The sequence below is a fragment of the Molothrus ater genome, chromosome Z, assembly GCF_012460135.2.
Source record: "Molothrus ater isolate BHLD 08-10-18 breed brown headed cowbird chromosome Z, BPBGC_Mater_1.1, whole genome shotgun sequence".
Taxonomy (NCBI): domain Eukaryota; kingdom Metazoa; phylum Chordata; class Aves; order Passeriformes; family Icteridae; genus Molothrus; species Molothrus ater.
Genome location: NC_050511.2, coordinates 64799347 through 64821636, shown reverse-complemented (window position 1 = coordinate 64821636; position 22290 = coordinate 64799347). Strand labels below are relative to the sequence as shown.

The following is a 22290-nucleotide window of genomic DNA, read 5'->3' as shown; positions in this document are numbered from 1 at the left end:
AACAACACTTGATTTTAAGTTCAGCATTGTTGCAACAATCATTGTGACAATATGAGCTGTCCAAACCATGAAGTAACCTAGTTGTCAAAACCAGCAAATTATCATATAAGGACAAATCACTGCAGAATGAGTAATCTTCTATCTGGAGGTTTCAGATGCAAATGTCAACTAGGAGGAAATATTCTGTGTGGCAAGACAGGGTGTTTGTTTTGCCTGCTTTTTTTTTCACAAGTGTACAATCTCATCTATTTCCTTGCAAGCAGGAATGGGTCTAACAGTTAAAGCTGAAATAATCCTAAATTTGGGATGTTCAAACCTGCAGATTCAGTCTAAACTAATTTATGCCTATATGACCACATGTTTCATGCCATTGTAATACAGTGTTCAGGACCAGAGTTTTGGGTGCAGTCTCTCTCTTTTTTGGGCTTACTGCATCAAATTAATCTGTTACACAGGGAAGAATGAGAGTGTTCAATGCATCATGTCCTAAAATTGTAGCAGAATGGAAGTGATTGTGTCATATTGCTACCAGACATTATTGCATCCTTGCATTCTTGGATTCAAACTGCTGCAGGTGATTTGCTAAATTTACTCCAATTTCCATTTTATTTACCATCCAGTATGCAAATTAATTCCGTGGATAAATGAGATGTAATTATGCATTATGTAAGTGTATAAACACAAAGCAATCATGTAATGCTGTGTAGTTACACAGGGACCTTTGCACTGAGGAGCTGCTCTTGTTCAGCAGCAGCCTACTTAAAAAGATTTAGATTCAACCTTTAAAAAAAGAGAGAAAAGGGAATCCTGTTTTTGTTTGTATAATGCCTTCATGAATTTTACGGTATGTTAAGTGTGAAAGTTGTGGTAAAACTTGGCTCTAATCTGAATATTTATATGCTTTCTATAGTGTTTGTTGTAAAACAGATAAAGGCTGTGAATTGAAGGAATATAATTATCTGGTTACCTACCTTCTTCTAGTATTTGCGCTAGTTTCCAAATCTACTTTCTTGCAAGTAGATTTGAATTGAGAATTTTTTTTACTGCTTTATGTATCAGTGATTGGAGATTTGGCATGGGGCCTTCAGGTTTTGCTGGAGAAGGATGGTTGGAACCTCACCCAGCTGCTGAGTGACAAATGTTTTGCTTGTTTGCCTGACATATGTGCTCGGGAGTTTCAGCTCATTTCCCTTCAGTGCACTTGCTCCCCGTGAAAAGAAATAACAAGTGTGGAAGTTGTCAACTGCTAATTACTGTTGGGTGGTGAAGAGGTCAAGCTTTGCTGTGGGCAGGGAAGAGAGATAGAGGTAATTACTCCAATGTGTGCACAAGTATGTATGGCCAGAGATATCAATAGAGCAGTTTAAAATACCCACACTTGCATGGGTATATTCATCCTCTATGACCAAGGTTTGTAGGGGGTTTAGGACTAAATATATAGCAAAGAGAATCATAAACATGCCTAATGCAGATACCATTTTAGAGGAGTTATGTTCTTGTAGTGAATTTTCATTAGGCTTTCATTACAAAATTGCATTTTAATCAAATCATACTTCTTAATCATAACTTCTGAGTCACTATTATCTCATATATGGTGATAGATGTCAGGATCATAAAGCTGCTCAATGACAGGAGATAAAAGGAACAGAATCTATTCAGAGCTTGAAAGTAAAAGATTAGATCCAAGGCACCCTCCATAAGAGGCTTGTCACAGGATCTTGGCAATCTTACTGAACTTGAGTTTTCTTTGCCTGCTTGGAATTTGGGATGAAAAGGACCAACCATATCTGCGTCAGAGGGATCACACAAGGACCAACTAATAATGTTTTATTCCCTTTCCAAAAAGAGCACACAGCACAGAGAGAGGCATCATCATCATCAGGATTTCATCTGAACTGGGTTCAGTAATGCATTCAAGGGCAGTACACATTTAAAATACAACCTAGTGCATTAGAGACTGCTGTGTCTGTGCACAAAGGCTGTGCAACTCATTTGAAGCTTTATCAAAGCACACTGAAGCATTTTGGCTTTCAGTTGCCTTAAGTGGAATTATGCTGGTGATGAAGTTAGTCCAATATTCATAGCTTGCTAATTGACCACTTTTCAAAACACCACTAGGAAGGAGACTTGGAGGTCCAGCTGGTCTGTGAGTAACAGCATCATCATTATTGCTAGACTAAAGCCAGAGACAATCTTTCTTCTTGCCTTTTCACTCCCAACAGAGAGTGAATAAATGATAAGTAGGAGAAAGAAGCAGGCCCGTGGTATTCCTTGTTTCAGTAAGCACCGTTGTTTAGATGACCTTCTAGCCATACTAAACAGTTTTATTTGATGTAAAAACCTGTCTTGTGTCACTCACATGAATTCCTTGTTAACTTGTATTTAATGATTTTCTGTGAATTGATTCTATAGTATTGTGATTTCACCAAGTTCTCTCCCCTAAATCTCACTGCACTACAGTTTAAATAATCCTCTTCTCTGTACTGAATGCTGCTCACTTTTCTTTAGGCACCAAAATCTCTCTGTGTGACGAAAGCCTTTATACTCCAGGTTAAGAAAGTCCCAAACTGAAGAGGTTCATTTATCATATTTTTACAAATACTTGCAGGTGTCATGGGCAGAGCAGCAGTATGAAAAAAAGCGAACTAAGCGTGCCGCCGTGAGAGACTCAGCAGAGAGCCTTTTCAACGACCCTATGTGGAATCAGCAGTGGTATCTGGTAAGAATTTGTTGCCCTGTGGAGCTGGAGAAGGTGGTAGTGCCACCAGCTGCATTATTTTACCAGTATCAGAGTGACTGCACCGAGGGGAATAAATGAAGGGTCCCTTTCGTTAGCATGTACTGCAAAAATGAGTGATCTCTGTAAACAGCATTTTCAGACAACCTTCTCTCTTCTGTGGAATATCACTTCTACAGAGTTTCTAGATGCCAATCCAGCTGCTATTTACTATGGGGGAGGGGGATGATATCACAAATTGTAAGCAGTTAAAAACCACTTTAATGATAATTTTAAAATATTTGTGGTTTTTTGTGTAAGAGTCCATTACCATATCTGAAGCTGGCCATCTATTTCTTTATTAAAATTGGTAGTGCAGAATACATATACTAGATGAAAACAAAAGCATCTGCATGCATGTGACAAGCACCTTCAGCTATATGGACTAGGATTTATATGTTAGAGGGTCTCTAAATCTTGCTCACCTGCTCAAAACCTCAGGGAAAAAAAAATTTCCTGAGCTCCACATGCTTCTGTCTGCATGTGTCAATTGAGAAATACAGTTGATCATTTAGATTTTACATGGTTTCTTCCAAGAGCCTGTGTTTCCATTGTGCACCTAGCTGTACCTTCAGTCTAGGATTCATTGCTTTTACTCAGAATAGAGATGGGATTAAAGGTGGGTATAACAAATCAGAAAGAAAGGTCAAGCACAAATGGGGCCTGAGTGGCTGGAAATACTTTTCCTCAGTTCATCTTAGAGAAATAATACCAAAATCTAGGCTACTTTCCTTCTTTTGAGCTAGGGAAGATGAATTATAAACCACATAGCATAAAATATTTCCATGAAGATTCCTGCAGACATCTTTTGAACAGAAAAAAATATTGTTATCTGAAAGAATTTAGCTTTTCTTTAATCCAGAATGTCTGTCTGCTTCCTTGCCTGTAACCAAAAAAGCAGGACATTTCCAAGATGTGTATATTAGACAAATACACAAACACACACATGATTCATAAAAGCAGTCAGGGGAAAAAAATCCTGGCAATGTTCTGCTCTCCAGGAGATTTAGTTCCTTTTCCCACCTATTTATGGTTTTCACTATTTTTTCCTCTAGTTTTCACACATGAGAAACAAAAACATACTGTTTATCCTTGTTTGCAATGAACATTGAATTTCTCTGATTAAATGCATAAAAGTGTTAGACATTTTCTTCAAAAATATATTCCTTGCCTTGTAGTGAATAACTGACTATTACCTTATGTTTTGACTTGATGGCAACAGTTTTAGCTCTATCCTGTGTACCTTCACACATCACCAGGAAAAAAATATTATTTGATGGATTCAAGAGAACAGAGCTTGAAATCTCAAATAATTTCCTGAATGGACGCAGTCAGGTACAGATAGCAAAATATGAAAGAAATTTCATCCCCATAACAAATTTCTTTTCCTAAACCTTGCATTTTATTCAGTATTTCTTTGGAAACAAAGACATACAGAAAACCTGCCATCAGCTAACGTAATTGTGCACAGAGAAACAGAAAGAAAGTGCTTATTTTTACATCTCTGCTTGTTTGGTGGCTGTAAGCATGTTTTCTAAATTAGACATATGTACTGCTCCTTTAGCATTAGAGGGGGAAAATGACCCACTCAGGAGATACTCTTCAAAAAACTTGCTGCAGAAGAGAAGGCTATACATGATTCATACTTCCAGCTGATTTACCACAGGAACACCAACGAGGGTAGTAAAGAGAAAATTGTGATTCAGCACAGTTGTTCCCAACCAAACGACTACCTTAATTGTTTTACCCATTAATTATTTTGCTCTGGCTAACTTTAACATCCAAGGAGAAAATACACTTGGAGGAAATCCAGCTCATTGCACTGCGGGCACTGTCTTGGCTCCTCATCAAATGGAAAGAACAAACATTAGCAGGTCTGATTATTAACCCAGTGTTCCAAGGTCCATCAGTGCATCCCCACCACTCCTTTCAGTTTCTGCTGCCTACTTATCAAAAATACAAGGTGTTTTTTTGTTCTGGAGTGGTCTTCAGGGATATTCGAGAAGTGGGGTAAATCTTTCAGTCCCACAAGTATTTGATGAAATTAATTTTTGGTTTGTATTTGCAAAATTTGAGCGAAGTTCTGGCTTGAGATTGTTTACAGCATCTTTAGAATACGACTTTGGATCTGTTTGGTGATATAAATGGATAAAATGTTGATATATTTGAATCCATTCTGTCCCACAGCAAGATACAAGAATTACTCCATCCCTGCCCAAACTGGATCTCCATGTTATTCCTGTGTGGCAGAAAGGATTCACAGGCAAGGGAGTTGTTATCACAGTCCTGGACGATGGATTGGAGTGGAATCACACTGACATCTATGCTAACTATGTGAGTTTGAGCATTAGAATGCTGTGGAATAGATTAACCAGTTGTAAATTGGATAAACAGACACTCTTCCCCAGCTCATTGTCTGTTCTGTAAGTCAGCTCCTGCAGTACAGAGACTGAAATACTTGCCTTAGGCATGATTTGGAGCCTGGTCTGTGTCACAGGAGGCTGAATGTCCCTTAGCAATGGTAGTGGGGTGGGTATTTTGTTGTTTTGTTTTTCCTGCAGTAGATTTAATTCCCAGACACATTTGTATGTAGTGGTTTAATGATAAATTATTAAAGCTCCATGAAAAAGTTATGGAATTGTTAATGGCCATCAAATTCTACCAGCTTGATTGCTGCCAATATGAGGCACATCAAGTAAATAAATACAGACTCTAGAACCCATTTTTTTTAGCAATTTAGAAATGCCTTTCCTAGTTGTCTGAATTAATTCTGCTTTTTTTTAACATGTAGGACCCAAAGGCAAGCTATGATTTCAACGACAATGATCATGATCCCTTCCCTAGATATGACCCAACAAATGAAAACAAGTGAGTAGCTTCACAGCTGTCTCAAGAGAACAAAACATTACAGTGTTAGTTTGTGTGTTAGAAGACACAAGCGGAGAAATTTCTATGTAGGTGTCCTGTGGCAATTATTTTATAAGAGGAAGAATTTGTGTAACAGAATCACTGCATGGTTGAGCTTGGAAGAGACTTCTGAAGGTCATCTGCTCAAGCAGGGAGCTTTAGAGGCTGCTGCCCAGCATGATCAGGATGGCTTTTGAATATTTCCAAGGAAAGAGAGGCCACAGCCTCCCTGGGCAACCTGTGGCAGTGCTCAGTTGCCCTCAGTGTAAAGAATCACTATCGGATGTTCAGAAGGAGCCTCCTGTGTTCCAGTTTACAGGAGCATTCTCACAACATTGATAAAATTCCTAGATGAAGAACTTCATAATTGTAATGTCCCTATGATGTCCTGAATTTTTTCATGCCATGTGTAAGGTGCTGAGGTATTTTTGCAAGGTGAAGGGAATAATCTATTCTTGTGTCTCAGTGTGTTTCTGGAATGATACCTCCCAAAGTATATTTTTACTTCAATTCTCTGCTTTGCACTGGGAATTAAAAAAACAAAACAAAACAAAAAAAAAGTGTCTCTTGATGGGTCTGTCAGAACTGGTCACGTCCCTCACCATCATGGTCCAGTTATGGATTTTGTACATAAGAAAGAGAATAGGAGGGATCTCCCTAGAAGATGGTACACAAAACAGTCAATTTTTTAAACAAATTAGGATGCCACTACTCAGTACAGATAGCAAGAAACTGATGCATTGGTTCCCTGTTTCCTATCAGACAATACCGTAGCATTCACAACATAAATCATTGCATGAGGGAAAAAAAGAAAGATCAGTCTGAGGATAATATAGCCATGAATAAGACATTTGAAAAATGGTATTTCTACTTTGCTACAGTGTTATTTTAGAGAAAGTAGCCATTATCCTCTTGTTATGATGTCATTATCTCTTAAATCTACCTGTATTGTCTCTAATCTTTATTAATAAGTAAATGGAATTCAGTCCAGAAGCATTGAAGCATGTCACTGAATAACAATCTGTAGCATTACATAATACAATGCTCTTACCTTGAGACTTATGGGAAGGATTTCTGTATTGAGGAATTAGAATCACCCATGGAAAAAAAACAACAATTGCATAGAAAAGAGTTTGCTACAAGAAAAAACAGGGACACTTTAAAGGCTCACTTTCTGAAATCCTAAATAAATGCTGTGATTTAAAAAAGACATATCTAAATGTGTGATTAAAAAATATTTGTATCATATTTCTGTCTGAGGACCAATTTTTAACTCCATAATTTTATGCCATTTTTTCACTCTACTAAAATACTGATATCTGCAGTGAGATTAAAGAAAGCATTTTTCGTCTCATGGAAATGTTCCTTTGAGCATTAAGTAGGTAAAATTATATTTAATGAAGCTTAGGAGAAGTAAGTATTTTTGTGTCATGTAGATACAACTCAAAAGCTCTTCAATAACTGCATACTGCATTAATTGAAAGGAAGAATTTGAACAAATCAAGGTCCTTGACGAGTCTTTCTGTACAATGCAACAAAGCTGTTATGATGTGTTCTTTATTCTTTCTGTATTTATTCAGGCATGGGACACGGTGTGCAGGGGAAATTGCCATGCAAGCCAACAACAGAAAATGTGGAGTTGGAGTAGCCTACAACTCCAGGGTTGGAGGTAAGGAGAAAAAAATAATTAGATGTCTAATATGAATGGAAACAAGGCAGATGCTGAGCATTGCCAGATACCATTAATCTGAAATATGAATGTTTGGTCATTCTCAGAAAACATTTATCTTGCAGTATTATAAGCTTCAAAATCCTGTCTGGCAACAGTGCTGAGTGACATTTGTACATGACAGGATTTCTTTAATGAAGCCTAGAATTGGGTTATGAATAGATAGATAGGTAGAATATGTAACACCAGAGCAACAATCTAGCTGGGATGATGATGATGATGGTAGTAATAAAATGAGTAATCATAATATTAAGAATATTAACAACAATTAATAATATTAACAACAATAACAACAATAATAGCAACAACTTATAATTTACCTAGAGTTTAGACAGTATCTTTTAAGGAATGAAGGACTAATTACTTTTTATTATTTATCCAGGGAAGGAGAGGGATTCAGTAGACTGAAAATAGGAGTACACAAAATTATACCCATCAATATTTGCAGCATATTGTTTCCATTTACACAATCACATTCAAAAGGTCATGTCAGTCAAGTCATGCAAACTGCTGTCCTTTTTGTTTCAACACCTTCCTTCTCTACTGTCACCACAAGTTAAATTTGAAAACAAGTAAAGTCTTTCTTGCCCACCAATCAATATCGTTGTTTTGCTTTTTAATCAGTGACTCAATCTGCTAGTTGTTCATGAAATAATCATGATGCAAGTATCAGTTGCAAATGGTTATTTAGCTCAGAGGAAGTTATTTGTACAGTCCTCCTTTTTCCATTATTCCCTCTTTTTCCCTTTTAACAACGGGATGCCGAGTGGCAATTGACACCCATAACTGTCGTTCCCACCATTTCAGCGTGGTGTTTCTTCAGCTCCCAGTCACTCCACTGAGCTGTCATGGATGTCAGCTTTGCAGTTTGCCATTGCCATAATGCATTATGCTGTCATGATCTGTTTAAATAAAATATCTCACTCATAATATGAAGACGTCAGATTTTCAAAGGAAGGCAAAATGGATGAAGCTGCAAAGATGTCTGAACTCCCACTGTGCCCATATTTTAAGGCTCTTGCATCTATTGAAGAGGTTCTTCCACAGCTATTTGCATACGATCTGTGCTCATTTGCAAATGCAAACTACAGATCTGTGCAGGATGATTTATCTAGAAAAGGGAAATAACAGGAAGAAAAGCAGTCCAGCAATCCATATTACCCAGCAAGCAACATACATTTGGGTGGGGGAGGAGGAGGAATGGAAAACTTGAAAGAAATTGTGAGCTGTTAGATGTGACCAGACTGATAAACACCCAGACAGGGCTCTAAGAAAAATAGGTTCAAAGAGTAGTGGAAGATAAGAGAAGTCTTCAAAAGATTCAGATAAATTTGGAGTGGCTAAACACTGGAAGCTTTTTTGATGATCCAAGTTCTACAGGATTCATTTCTCCAGAGGCTGGTTTTCCCCTTAGTTTTTTGTTTGTTTTTTTTTTTTTTCCAATCCATGAAATGACACATTCCACACTTGTACTTGACATTAGTTCAGGATGACTTCATTAAGTGGCTGTTTGCTTGTAGCAGTTGCCATTTTGGACAAATCCAGTGGTCCACAGCCAGTGCCTTCTCTCTGATAGTCAGCAATATCTGCTTCAGGGGAAGAAACCCTGACAATGTGGAATACCTTGCTCTCCAACCTTCAGCATCACAGGTTGGTTTAACTTTGCCTTGAGGGGTAAAACAAAACATTCCATTGATTTTCCTGTTTGTTTTGTGTGAAAGTACTGAGTTTAACGATCCTGAGTGTTCTCTCCAGCCGCATCAATGCCTGCCCCTATTCTGCAACACTGAATAGCCTCTCCAGTACTTTGTGGCTGTGAGTACCATGGGCTTTTCTGTGCACTGTGTGAAGAAAAAATACTCTTCATGCCAGTCTTCAAAGTGACACTTTCAGTGCCCTTTAACATTCACCTCTTGGTCTTTGTAGAGCTGAGACATGTGTATCGATCACCTCCGGTATAAATCAGGGTATTTTCATGCATACCTGACCGTACCACCGTGTTATGATATTTCCATGGTGCAGCCATGGAAATTAAATTAAGGAGCTCCATTTTAAAAAAGACTGGGCTGAGAGTTCGTGCACAGTGGCGTGTTGCTAAAAATAGCCCTTCTGCCAGGCAGATACATATATGTGTGTCTGAAATTACCTTGGGCTTTGCCTGCTTTTGATTTTGTGGAACTGATGATGGGAGCAAGAATAGAAAAGAGTTTATGCAAGAGGATGTAATTGGAATCTGCTTACGGGAATATCACTGCAGTCATCAAATCCCTGAGTTGACTTGAGCAATCAGGATTTCTGACGATCAGGAAGGCAAGGCAGTGATTTTTTCCTTGAGCTGTTTTCATCAGTGTGGAGTCGTTGTTCTTAGGCGTTCTCTGGTTTTTGTTTTGTTTCATTCTGTTTTCCCCTTATTACATTATTTATCTGCAGACTTGTCTGTCTTTTCCTGTGGGAAGTATGTGCACACTACTCCTCACATTCCCACTGTCTCATTTTGTGTTGCAAGCTCTCACCTGGGGCTTGCAGCCGCTTTCACACAGGCAGATCTTTGCTTGGCATAAGAGAGAATCTGGAAATTCTGAGCCGACAGAAAAAAAAAGAGTAATCAAACCATTCTGAGTTTAAGACAATCCTGGGTAAGTGGTGTTTTTAGTACCTGAGGCACAGGATATACCTCGGTGCTTTTCTCAGCTTTGTGAGTGATAGTGGAGCAGCTGTGGCAGAGCGGATTAACTCCTTTGTCTGATTTTAGCAGTAATGAATATGAAATAATAAAGCTCAGCTTTATCTCGGAGGTATTAGGAGTATTAAGAGGTCAGCCAGTCAGGAAAAGACTTATGCTTGCAGTCTTTTTTTCCTCTGCTTGATAGCATAAAAAAAAGAACAAGACACCGAGCTGCAAGGGTAAGGTTGGAGTTTTTTTGTTGTGGGGTATTTTTGGGGTTTTTTTAATGGAATGACTACATTTTGCCTGCTGAGCTTTGGCAAAATCCCCATTTTGTGGAAAATACTAGAAAATGAGGAGTCATAATTCACCAACTGCCAGCAATGGTGCAGCTGCTGTAGTACTAACCTGCCAAATCCAAGGGAACCCAGACATTTTTATTGCTTGTAAACACAGGCTGAATCCTGACTGAGGTGACTCTTACATTGCTGCTGTTGCTGTAAGAGCCATGCCACAGTGGGAATTTTGCCAGATTTCTGCTTTTTCTGCTGTCTTCCAGCATTGGACAGCAGAGCTGTTGCTTTGCATAGCAAAGGATCCAGTGCAGATGAACAACTGCCTGCACCTGAATTTTAAGTACCACTGAGTTTCAGGCTTGCTCTGAAGGAGATTAGATCATGCAGCTCCTAATAAATTGTTAATGACTAGATATCTCTGGATTGCTCACAGCAGAAAAAAACCGTGGCAGAAGAAAAACAGTGAGGTTTTTTTTTCCTGTGGTGGAGATTGAAGAGCTGGTGAAATTGCAGTGTCACGGAGGCAGCAAAACCTTTAATGACTGCTAGGGACAAGTGCTTTGGTCAGAACGTTCAGAACTACATCTTTGTCCTAAAACTCTTAGAACTCTTCCAGATAAATGTAATGTTGATAAAACCTGTTTAATTTCAGTGTCATTTTAGCAGTTTGAGAAGTCTTTGTTGCAGATCTAAGAGAGAAGAAGGAGGAAGAAAGAGAATGCAATAAGAAAAAAATCAGGAATAGTAGGCAAGACATCTTCTTTGGTCTCTACAGAAGGAACGAAAAAATAAATAGGAAGCTAAGAAGATTTTAAGGGGTTTGTGGTGGGATTTTTGTACAGAAACACTGAGCTTTGCAAATAAAATTTAACTGTACTGTTTTACACTGACAGGAGCTTTCTTGAATACTTTTTGTGTGAACAGCACTCGGCTGTGGTTGCAGTACTTATGGCTTAATTTTACTGGAAATATTAAAACCAGTTAACTAAGACAAGGAGGAGGGAACAGAAAGTAAATCCAGTCTGGTTCTTTTTTTTTTTTTTTTCCCTGTGAAGGTATACGGATGCTGGATGGAATAGTCACCGACGCTATTGAGGCCAGTTCAATCGGTTTCAACCCAGAACATGTGGATATTTACAGTGCAAGCTGGGGCCCTAATGATGATGGCAAAACTGTGGAGGGGCCTGGGAGATTGGCACAGAAGGCTTTCGAGTATGGGATAAACCAGGTACGATACTTCAGGGAAAAATAAAGCAAAAATATTTGGCAGGGAAGAGAGTTTTAAAATGGTTGACACCAGAGGAGAAATGAAAATGGTTTGTGCTGTTCTTGCTCAAATATATTTGAATGGGCATAATGTATTTTAATAGTACAGGTGAGAGAAGTTTCCAGAGAAATTTCCAGCCAGAAAGGACTTTTGAGAAAACACCATTAGGGCTTTCTAAACTGATTTTTATCTACTAGTCTCCATGGATAAGCTTTTTCTTTACATCCTTAATTTTGCTGCCTTGGTCTCACCCTACACCCACCCTTCTCTGCTGCTTGTTTTACACTGAACAGTAATTGGATTTCTGCACTGAAAGCCCATAAAATTTAATACAAAATTCCTGCTTCATGAATATTTTGCTGTGTGAAATAGTGATGCATTTTAGCACCCTGTGGATGAGCTTGTATTGTGCTAATTGCATTAATTTATAAATTGGTGCATGTCATGATCCAATTAAAATGAAAATAGTACAAATACATGATGAGGAGTACTGGGAGCAATATTTTTATGGATTTCTTTTTTTCATGTTACACTTTTTGGATCTGTTGGGTGATAGGGTGCAAACTGAGAGCTGCCATGAATTTATTAGTAAACTGTTCTAGCTCTTGCCAGTGAGGTGAAAAGATATCTAAAGATGGACAGGTACTAATAAAGAGTGGAAGACTGAATCATAGAGGGAAGAAGGGAGAAATAGCTTGAAGGAAAAACAAACAGAAAATTTTGTATAAAGGGCAATTAACATCAGTAGGCAGAAGAAGAAAAAGAGAGAACAATTTAAATGCTGACAGCTGACAAAGACAATATGAGGGAATAATGGAGACAGAGGAGAGAGTTTGTAACAGGTTAGATGCACATAGGAAGGTAGCAAGATCAGAGGGAGAATTAAAGGTGAAAATTAGGCAACAAATATTAATTGGTCTTACTCTGAAAAGGCAGGGTCTTTGGTGGAGAGTATTTTTTTTTTTTGCAGCTTATTTTATTTGTAATGAGGAACAAATTTACCCATTTGTCTCTCAGGATTCAAGGATTCCTTTTGCAAAGGTCTGTCCGGTTTCCATTCTGCTTAAAGTCAGCCAGTGCTGGGATTGACAACAGCTCTAATCCCTGGATCCTTCACTGCTGCTCTGGTGAAGCACCTGAGCACAGCCTTAACCTGAAGAGCCAAGGAAGTGTTGCCATCACTCTAAGTGGAATCAGAGCAGGTGCTGGGAAACACCAGTGCTTTTCTGGACTGCAGCCTTTGTTCTCAAAGATACTATATGATTTTCTGTAGTTGCTGTGGCTTATCTTTCCAAATTTAGAACTTGTATCACAGAGTGCACCTTATTTGTCTTTGTTTTTAATGTTTTAAGTGATGCAAATATCTTATCATTTGCATAAATAACTTCAAATCTCACCTGAGTGGAATGATAAAAAAAATAAATTGTATTCCAACTGCTGTGGAATATTAAATGTGCATATATTAATAATGAACAACACATGACATTTTGCTTGTCACATGAAACATTTTTTTCCTCTGAAGAACGAGTACAGTTTAAGACTGCAGAGTGATGCATGTTTCCTCTGTGATGTGATAGCTGTGATGTTTTACATGGTTGTGCCTGGAGGCTGGTGATGCTGACCCACAGATCTGTGAGAGCAGGGAGGGTTTTCAGTGTGTCCATCACTCACACTCCTGACCCATACCTCTGTGAGTACAGGAGAGGAAAATTAAATAACCCCGGATAAACTTGCCAATTTTTTTTAAAGAAATTTTTTTCTAGAAATGGTGAGGATCAAACAGAAATATGTGGGAAAATTTACTCATTGAACACAAACTCTCTTTTTAACTTGAGAACCTGAGGAAAGCTGCTGTTTCAGGAGCACTAAACCTAGGCGAGTGAGATTAAGAGTTGTGCTGTAGGGCGAGCAGTGGGATATTGCAAGCTGGTTTATTCTGTCTCTGTCTTCTACAGTGCTTATGGGAATTGCTCCTCTTCTATGTTTGCTATATTAGGCTTTTTTGGGGAAAGGAGTTCTTAAGGATACATTGTGAGATCTGAAATCTCTTTGATAACCGTTCGTTTCCTTTTTTTTTTCCTTTTTTTTTTTTTTTTTCCCCTAGGGTCGAAATGGGAAAGGCTCCATTTTCGTGTGGGCTTCAGGGAACGGAGGTCGTCAGGGTGACAACTGCGACTGTGATGGCTACACTGATAGCATCTACACCATCTCCATTAGCAGTGCTTCTCAGCAAGGGCTTTCTCCCTGGTATGCAGAGAAGTGCTCTTCAACTCTGGCCACAGCATACAGCAGCGGGGATTATACTGACCAAAGAATTGTGAGTTGCTTTTACCAGTTTCAGAACAAATAGAAAGGTAAAATATATGCAAATAATAAATGAAACCTCTTAATGCTTGGCTTTCAGTGCCTGCTTTATGTTATGCGTTATATGCTTAGTGCTTTTGTCTGGAAAATTTAAAGGATTTGTAATCCAAAAGGTGATTGTATTCCTCTATTCTTTTACCTTAAAGCTATGGTTAAACAAAATCATTGTGTCGATGCAGTTAAATCAATGTGCTGAATTTGTCTGCGGTTTGTGAGCACTGTTTGTGTAGGGATGTGGTCTCTGCATGGTTTGATATGGCACTATTCTTCACAAAGGGCAAATGAAGAGAGATTCAGAGCAAAAAGAAAACCTGTGATGTCAGGGCTGCTGTTATACCTTGTCGTTACATTTTTTAAGGCAAGAGACAGCAACAACAGTGCCTCCAAACCTTCCAAACTCAGCAAGCAGGCATACCAGTCTGTGTGCCTTCCTTAATTGTGCTGAAGAAAATTGCTGTGGCACAATAGTGCTGAAACACCTGTAATTTCTGTCCAGCCCTGGTAGATGTTAATTTTACAATGCACTGCACTGATGGGGATTAAAACAGCGTCATTCCAAGTTAGCTGGAGATCAGTCCTTACTATGTGGCTTCTCTTTATAGTCGAGATTTAGATAAATGGGCTGATGAGTTTGGTGTTTATTCATTACAAATTATAGTTCTTCTGCTGAAGAGGGAGCAGAACACCAATGCTAATCCTATGAGTAATTTCCTAGTAAGCAGTAATTTTGAATGTTCTAGGCCCAACACAATGATCTGTTTTCATGAATCACCAGTAAGCCTGAAACACTTATTGTGAAACCTTTAGACTAAAATAAGATATTCAGAGTGGGAGTATTTTGTTCCAACAAAAAACGTTTTGATACTAAAATTATAGTTGAAGTAAAAAGAGTGGATTGAAATATGAACAGATTTAAACACTCATCACTTTTTCTGCTGGTGAGGGGTGTATTAATACGCACCAAGTAAGGGACACATGGTTACATCTGCGGGTATGGGTACTACAGTATTTACAACTGTTTATTTATGCTCCTTTTTTCTTTTTCCTTTTTTTTTTTTTTTTTTTTTTTTTGTAATTTTTATTATTTTCTGTCAGACAAGTGTTGATCTTCACAATGAGTGTACAGAAACTCACACAGGGACCTCTGCATCTGCACCTCTGGCAGCAGGAATTTTTGCTCTGGCGCTGGAAGCAAAGTAAGATGTCACACCATGACCTTTGAAACTTCTTTCTCTCAACCACCCCACTGCCTTCCCCAAAATGCCTGTTTTAAGAGGCACTACCTCATACTGAGGCCCCACTTTTTGTCAGTCAGACTTGCTCAGGCTGATGACTAAAAATAAGCAGCTACTTGCCCCAACACTTTTTCCTAGAAAAGTAGAACCAATGTGAATAAATCATGATGACTGAGGAATATTTTGTGTGTTGGCAACAGCGTTTACTGATTTCTGGTCAGATGCACCTAAAAGTGAGTGTGCTCATGGATTCAGGAGAATGTGATATGAAGACAATATGCTGCAGGAGTTTAAGCTAAGCCTCAGCCAATTTACAGAAGAATTTCTGCCAGTGATAAGGTATAAAAGAGAAGGTGCCCAAGCTTGTCTGTCAGAGCAGGAAGGGAGCAGCCAGGTTTGGATGCTGTAGGGAGGTAGTCAGAATTTAGGCCTTGGGGAAACTAAGAAAGGACAGGACAATGAGTTTTTTTCACAGAAAACACTTAGGCAGTAGTGCACAGGTTTGATGCTTATATCATGTAAATTCAGCTCCATTTTCTACTGCACACCCCTTTGGTGGCATGAGCCTATATTAAATATTAGATATTAAAAATTAGATATTTTAAAGGGTAGAGTGAGTCACAGATGGAATCAAGTACCCAGTTTTCAAAGTCCAGGTTCAAAAAGATGGGTAGAAAATTCTAGTGTTGCTAGCTAACTTTGAATGACTGAATTGTTTTGGAGGATTCACTCTACTCTTGCTAGATACCTGTTCTTCAAGGACACAGAAATCTTGTTTTCCCAGGGAGGTATTGTGAGGATGAGTGCAAAATGCTGTGTGTTATAAAGCAGTGGGATGCCATATGCATTCAAAGCACGTTCTGTTTCAATCTAATAATTGATAGAGAAATGATAGATAGCCCCGAAACAACTAACCAGGAGCATTTTCCAAACAGCCCAGATCTAACGTGGAGGGATATGCAGCACTTGGTAGTGTGGACCTCAGAATATGATCCACTGGCTGGAAATCCAGGATGGAAAAAAAATGGAGCAGGACTGATGGTGAACAGCCGATTCGGGTTTGGGCTACTCAATGCCAATGCTTTGGTGGATTTAGCTGATCCCAAGAGATGGAAAAGTGTACCAGAAAAGAGAGAGTGCATTGTCAAAGACAAGAGCTTTGAACCCAGGTAAGGATTTGCATTACCAGTTATCTATTGTAATACAGCCTGAAGGATCATATTCTTCACAGATTGCTCTGAACAGGAATAAGGGACTTTTGATTCATTTAGTTTTGCCAGACTGTATTCCCCAGAGGCAGGCAAGCAGCATGGCTTCTTGGTTTGTTTTTTTAGTGTAAGACTGATGGAAATTACTAGCATGAAGCCTTAACAAAGACTAAGATTATTATGTCTGCTTGTGCAGACAGTGTATAAAAGAATGATACTGTGAGGCTGAGCCCAATCAGCAAGGCTGTGAATTTTTAGACAACCATCAGAAGAGAGATAAAAAGATACTGATGTCACACAAAGATTTTTTAAAAATAAAAGTGTCTGTAATGGGTCTCAGCAATTCTTCTCCTGTGACAGGCTTGTGTATGTTGTAATCAAGGTGATATATTTAACTTTAGTTTCTCTTATGAAACACAAATGTGTCAAAGGCTCATTGAAAAGTCTTATGAGCCACATGCCAACAGCACAGCGAGCCTGAACAGATAGATTAATTATCATTAGTCCTTGAGCTGGTTAATCAATAAGGCTATCTAGACTCTTTTTGTCTCTGCACGCTGGCATACGGACTTTTATCCAGAAAAAAATTATCTATTTCAAGGCTGAAATTATACCATGTGACTGCAACAAAGGTCTGTCTGCAGAAACATATTGCAGTGTTTTGGGGAGTCACTGCTTGGTAATCTTATTATTTATGCTATTTCACTATCAAATTGTTTTTATGGACTCTGTCTGTTTCACAGAATGTTGACCCATTACTGATGTATGCCACACTTGCTCTTTATGTATTTTTATTGCAGTCCTGTATGTTATATTACGAAAACAAAGATCCTGAGCTTAGAATTATTTATGTGGAGATTTAGATACCCATTCTGTTTGGAAGTAATGGGAACTGTGCAGAGAAAGCTATGCAGACTCTCTCCCTGTGCAGAGCATGAACATTACCTTTTTTTTATTGAGAGCAGACATTACCCTTTTTTAAATTGAGCTGGCATTGACTCTTCTTTCCTCATCATTCTGATATGGCTGTTAAAAGTGCCATTCATGACCCAGAAAGAAGAGCCCCTGTGGGTAATCAAAAAACTACTTTAATTTTGACAGATTATTAAGAGCAAATGAAGAAGTCATTATTGAAATTCCCACAAAAGCCTGCGAGGGTCAAGAGAACTCCATTGCATCTCTGGAGCATGTGCAGCTCGAGGCAACAATTGAGTATTCCCGTAGAGGTGATCTGCATGTCACTCTGGTTTCTCCATCAGGTACAGGAGGAAAAGACACATTTCATTTGTGTTGCTGTAGTGTGTACCGTTTACTTCATGGAAAAAAAAAAGTGGTTTTCAGTGGTTAAAGAGAGCTAAATATATCATTGGACAACTCCAGTGAGGATAAAGCATCCAGGGAGCGATAGAGACCCCTCTTCAACCTTCACCTGTTGTGCGTTCTTTGTGTGGAAAGAGATTTGAAAATCATACTTCATAAAATGGAGGCACAGAACATTTTCATGGAGGCAACTGGACCTATGAAACCTCAGGGCTTCCGGCAGACAACAGATTATAGATCAATAATTCTTATCAGACTTCCTGTGATTTAGCAGACTAATGGAAAACTGAGCATATCTGATTCCTTAGGTTTTATTTCATGCATCTCCCCATTGGTGTATTTAAAAAAAACAAAGTGTTTCTGTTAGGTACCTCAGTACAACTGTACTAAATGAGCTAGAATATGGCAAGCTGTCTTGACAATGTCCAGAAACAACATAATAAGACCGAAATAAAAGAAAAAAAAAAAAAAGGAAAAAAGATGTTATAAACAACTAAGAGTAAAGTCTGTTAGATCAACTGGTATTAAAAGGAAAGAAAAACACAAGCTTTCACGTATGAATTTAAATATCAGGCTGATCTAATTTTTCTGTTTCTAAGTAGCAATCATCAGGTACTGCTGCCTCCACTGCACTATCATTTTGCTTTCATGGTTAAATTGTTTTTCCCTTGTTTCTTGCTGCTTTTCTACTTTCCTGCAAAGCATTAGTAGCAAATGTATGTCATTCTTTTTCTATATTTATTGTGTTGCCTTTAAATATATTTATAAATTGTGACAAGGCTCCTTGGGGCTTCACTGCTCCTTATTATGTAAATATTGTTCCCTTGCTTTATTTCTTATACATAAACAAGCCAAACAAATTTTCTCCTGTGCAGTAGGACCTCTTTTGCTGCAGAAATGCTTTATGAGCTGCAGCATTTTTGTAATAATAATGCAAATGCATTTTTTTCACCCTGTTGGACGACCAGGCTGTAAAAATATACATCCGCTCATGAAAAAAAAACCACCTGAACCAGTGAAGAAATCATGACAAGACTGTGGTTTCATAGTACTGCATGAGTTTTACCTTCAAAACTTCCATTTCAGAAGTTTCTTGAACAGCTCATCAGTGGGAAAGGCTGGTTGTGCCTGAAACCTTCTCTTTATGCTTCTTTGATGTGCATTCACTACCTTTTCGTGCCAGAGATAGAACACTGAACAAGATGTACCTTCTTGGTGTGACCTAACAGCTTGTGCACTCCTAAGCACTGCTGTAAAAATAATTACAGGAGCCACTGCTGAAGGAGGCAATGCTGAACAGTGTATTTTCCAGGTCATCTCTGCTCTAGGCAGTGTGCAAGCTGACAAATATGAAAAGTAGGAGCAGGCAGTGCATGGACAATCAGAGTGTTGATCTTGCACCCACACAGGGACCAGCACTGTCTTACTGGCTGAGAGAGAGAGGGACAAATCTCCCAATGGCTTCAAGAACTGGGACTTCATGTCTGTCCACACATGGGGGGAAAATCCAGCAGGCACCTGGATTTTAAGAATTACTGATATGGTGAGTATGCCTGTATGCTAACTAGCTGTGTTTGGGAGCTAAAACTGATTAAATGATCACTCATCACTACAAAGCACGTGTAGTAATGAGCCTGCTCATTAAGCAAGCTAAATGAGAGGTTATTAAAGATATCCAGCTGGGTTAAGGATTAAAGAAAAAAGATAGGGTCAGATTTTCTTGTTCTTTATCTACATGCAAAACCCCATTCTCATTTCACTGCCTGTTTTTTTCGTGACATGCCTGTTTTTTTCAGACACACGTCACCAAAATTAATCACTTGACAAAGTTTTCTGTGATTCTTGGATTGAAATATGAAGTAAAATTAACATATGGTTAACTGGAAATTCTTTTCTGCAGAGAAGAACACAGCATGGATCTAGACTTCTCTTGGTCCATGTGCATAGCTTTCATCATCTGGGAACCTTTCAAATTAATGATTTTTTGGGGGGATCTCAGCAATCTATTCTGATGTATGCGTTCCCCTAATTTCTTGCTGAGAGTATCTAGTGCTGAACAATGTTTAAGGATTAAAGCTAAGTAGTCTACAGATATGAAATAAATCAGTTCACCAAAGCTACCTGGGGAATATGGATTACAACAGCAAAACACCAGAATTAAGCTGCTTGGTAGGCAACTGAAAAATAATTCCCTTCAAAGAGAGAGTGATCAAACTCACTCATCTCATTGAAATTGTCTGTTAATAAGCTTGTCCTTAGGGGTCAGATCTTGCCAAAAACTGAAAGCTTCCTGTTAGACACCGAGCCTTTAGCTTCTATTGGCCTCAAATTGTAAACAGGAGGGTGTTGCCAAGAGCTGAGCAGATGGACAAGGCACCAGGAGTAAATATTACTATCAGCAGTGTAGTGTTAATGCTGCAGGCTTATAGATAGTCCCATGGTTACAGATATCCTGCTCTTTGAATGCATTTCTGTGGAACAAAGTTAAGAAGAGAATTTTGTTTGTAAATTAGCTCTCACTTCAAGTGAGAACCTCCTGAAGCTTACAATAAAAATTTTTGTCCTCAAGGCATAATACATTCTGTCCTCACCTTGTAGGTTTTTTCCCTAGTTTTTTCTCTAGTTTTCTCTTCCACTTTCTACTTCTATTTCTGCTTCCATTTCTATTTCTACTGCCACCAAAATTTATAAATAAACATTTGCTGCTTGCTTCCACACATTATATTTCAGATTGCTGTTATACACCACGTAATAAAAAAGTATAGTATTTCACATTATCATTTCCAGTGGTAACTCTAATAAGGAAATTACCAAGGAACGGCCTAGTGAACAAGTTGTAATCATGCAAAATACTACTTCAATAACTTCTAGCATTCTGTGTTATGACCAAATTCCTTTGATGCTTACATGATGAATTAATAATGTTACATCAAAATGTGAATATTTTGAGTGGTTTGTTTTTTTTACAATAATTTACAATAATTTTTACAAGCTATTGTATTAAATCCCACATTCTAATACACTCTATCTCTACTACATCTGGGGTTTTTGTGCTTATGAATCATACTCCATAGGTAGGTATTGAAAGCCTGATAATTTGCTTTGGTTGCTTCTGTGTACTTTGCATTGAAGTGTCTATTTTGCTCTTTTATGTCCTGAGAGCCCATTCTGATGCCACGCTTGTTTTTCAGTCCAGACGAATACAAAATGAGGGGAGGATTGTAAACTGGAAATTGATTTTGCATGGCACTGCTACCCAGCCTGAACACATGAAGCAGCCACGTGTGTATACGTCCTACAATGCTGTGCAGAATGACAGAAGAGGAGTGGAGAAGATGACTGATCTTGTAGAGGTAGAGTTATATTGCATTTATTCCTTACAAGTTTTTCAGTTTAAAAGAAAATGTTGGTTTTTTGGAGGTTTTTTTTTTTTGCCTAGAAAGAAGACACATATTTTTTTGTATTCATTTCATCTAACTCCTGATTGGTTTTGAGTGCATATCATAATTTTGCCCATGTCAACAACTGATATTTTTATGAGTCTCTCCTTCAAATTGCAAAAATATAAGGGATTTGGGATGATAACAGGAAATTGCTCCCAAAGCAAGGAACTCTGTGGCTAATGCAGCTGGGTGGTGGAAGGAGGGAGGAAGACACCTCTGACAGACACACTAAATTTATGTAATTCTATGAGAACAAGTGTCACATTCTAAAGGAACTTTTCCTGCTGGAGTGCTTCCAGTGAGTTTGCAAGGAATTTCAGAAACAAAGAGCTTGAGAAAAATCAGGGACTCACTGATTCAAAAGGTTTGGCCCCATGGACCTGTTGCTGCCAGATCCTTTAGCACCCCCTGTTTACCCTACAGATAACAGTGCTCTAAAAATACAGCAAGGCAGGGTGACCTTGGGTTGCAGGAAGCACAGGATGGTAGTAATGCACATTTTCATAGTGCTTGATTACATCAACAGCATCAGAAAATAATCCCATCACATCAAATTGTCTCCCCATTAAGTAATTAGGACATCCATAAAGCACAGATAGTTTAACCTTCCTCAGACAGGTTATGAAAGGTGAGTGCGATAATGGTCTCTAAATCCATTACATAAATGTCCCCAGGTCTGGCAGTCACGGGCAAAAAAACAAATTGGAAGAAAGTAAAAGTGGATTCAGCAGGTGCTGTAGGAGAAAATGGGTGGACATGGTAAAAATTACATGAAGATAAAATGAGTGTTCAGTTAGAAATGCAGTTCTGGTTTGAATGAGGGAGCTCTGAAGGCATATATTAGTGTTGAAATAAGTTCATGCCTCTCACCAGCTTCTCTGTGAACCTGTACTTGGGATTAGTCTTCCAAGGTCTCCTAGGTATGTGTTATGATCACCCATTAGCCATACTTCACTGTCTTTTTCTCAGGTGAGATCATCTACAGAGAACGTTTCATGGAAACACTGGTTCCATCCTTTTCCTAAGAGTACAAGGCACAATCAGAACTGCCATCACCACTGCATATATGTTTCCTTCATT

At 38.5% G+C, this 22290-nt stretch overlaps 1 protein-coding gene across 1 annotated transcript in view; it reads left to right on the top strand.

Annotated features, from left to right (window-relative positions):
- The window catches only part of PCSK1 (proprotein convertase subtilisin/kexin type 1), a 28234-nt gene that overhangs the window by 2628 nt on the left and 3316 nt on the right, over window positions 1-22290 (top strand). Inside the window, exons 3-13 of the mRNA XM_036402735.2 lie at window positions 2609-2719; window positions 4964-5110; window positions 5568-5644; window positions 7264-7352; window positions 11429-11601; window positions 13745-13957; window positions 15100-15200; window positions 16175-16408; window positions 17549-17706; window positions 19177-19310; window positions 20959-21120. Of these exons, the coding sequence (XP_036258628.1) occupies window positions 2609-2719; window positions 4964-5110; window positions 5568-5644; window positions 7264-7352; window positions 11429-11601; window positions 13745-13957; window positions 15100-15200; window positions 16175-16408; window positions 17549-17706; window positions 19177-19310; window positions 20959-21120 (1599 nt within the window). The remainder of the gene's footprint in view (window positions 1-2608; window positions 2720-4963; window positions 5111-5567; window positions 5645-7263; window positions 7353-11428; window positions 11602-13744; window positions 13958-15099; window positions 15201-16174; window positions 16409-17548; window positions 17707-19176; window positions 19311-20958; window positions 21121-22290) is intronic.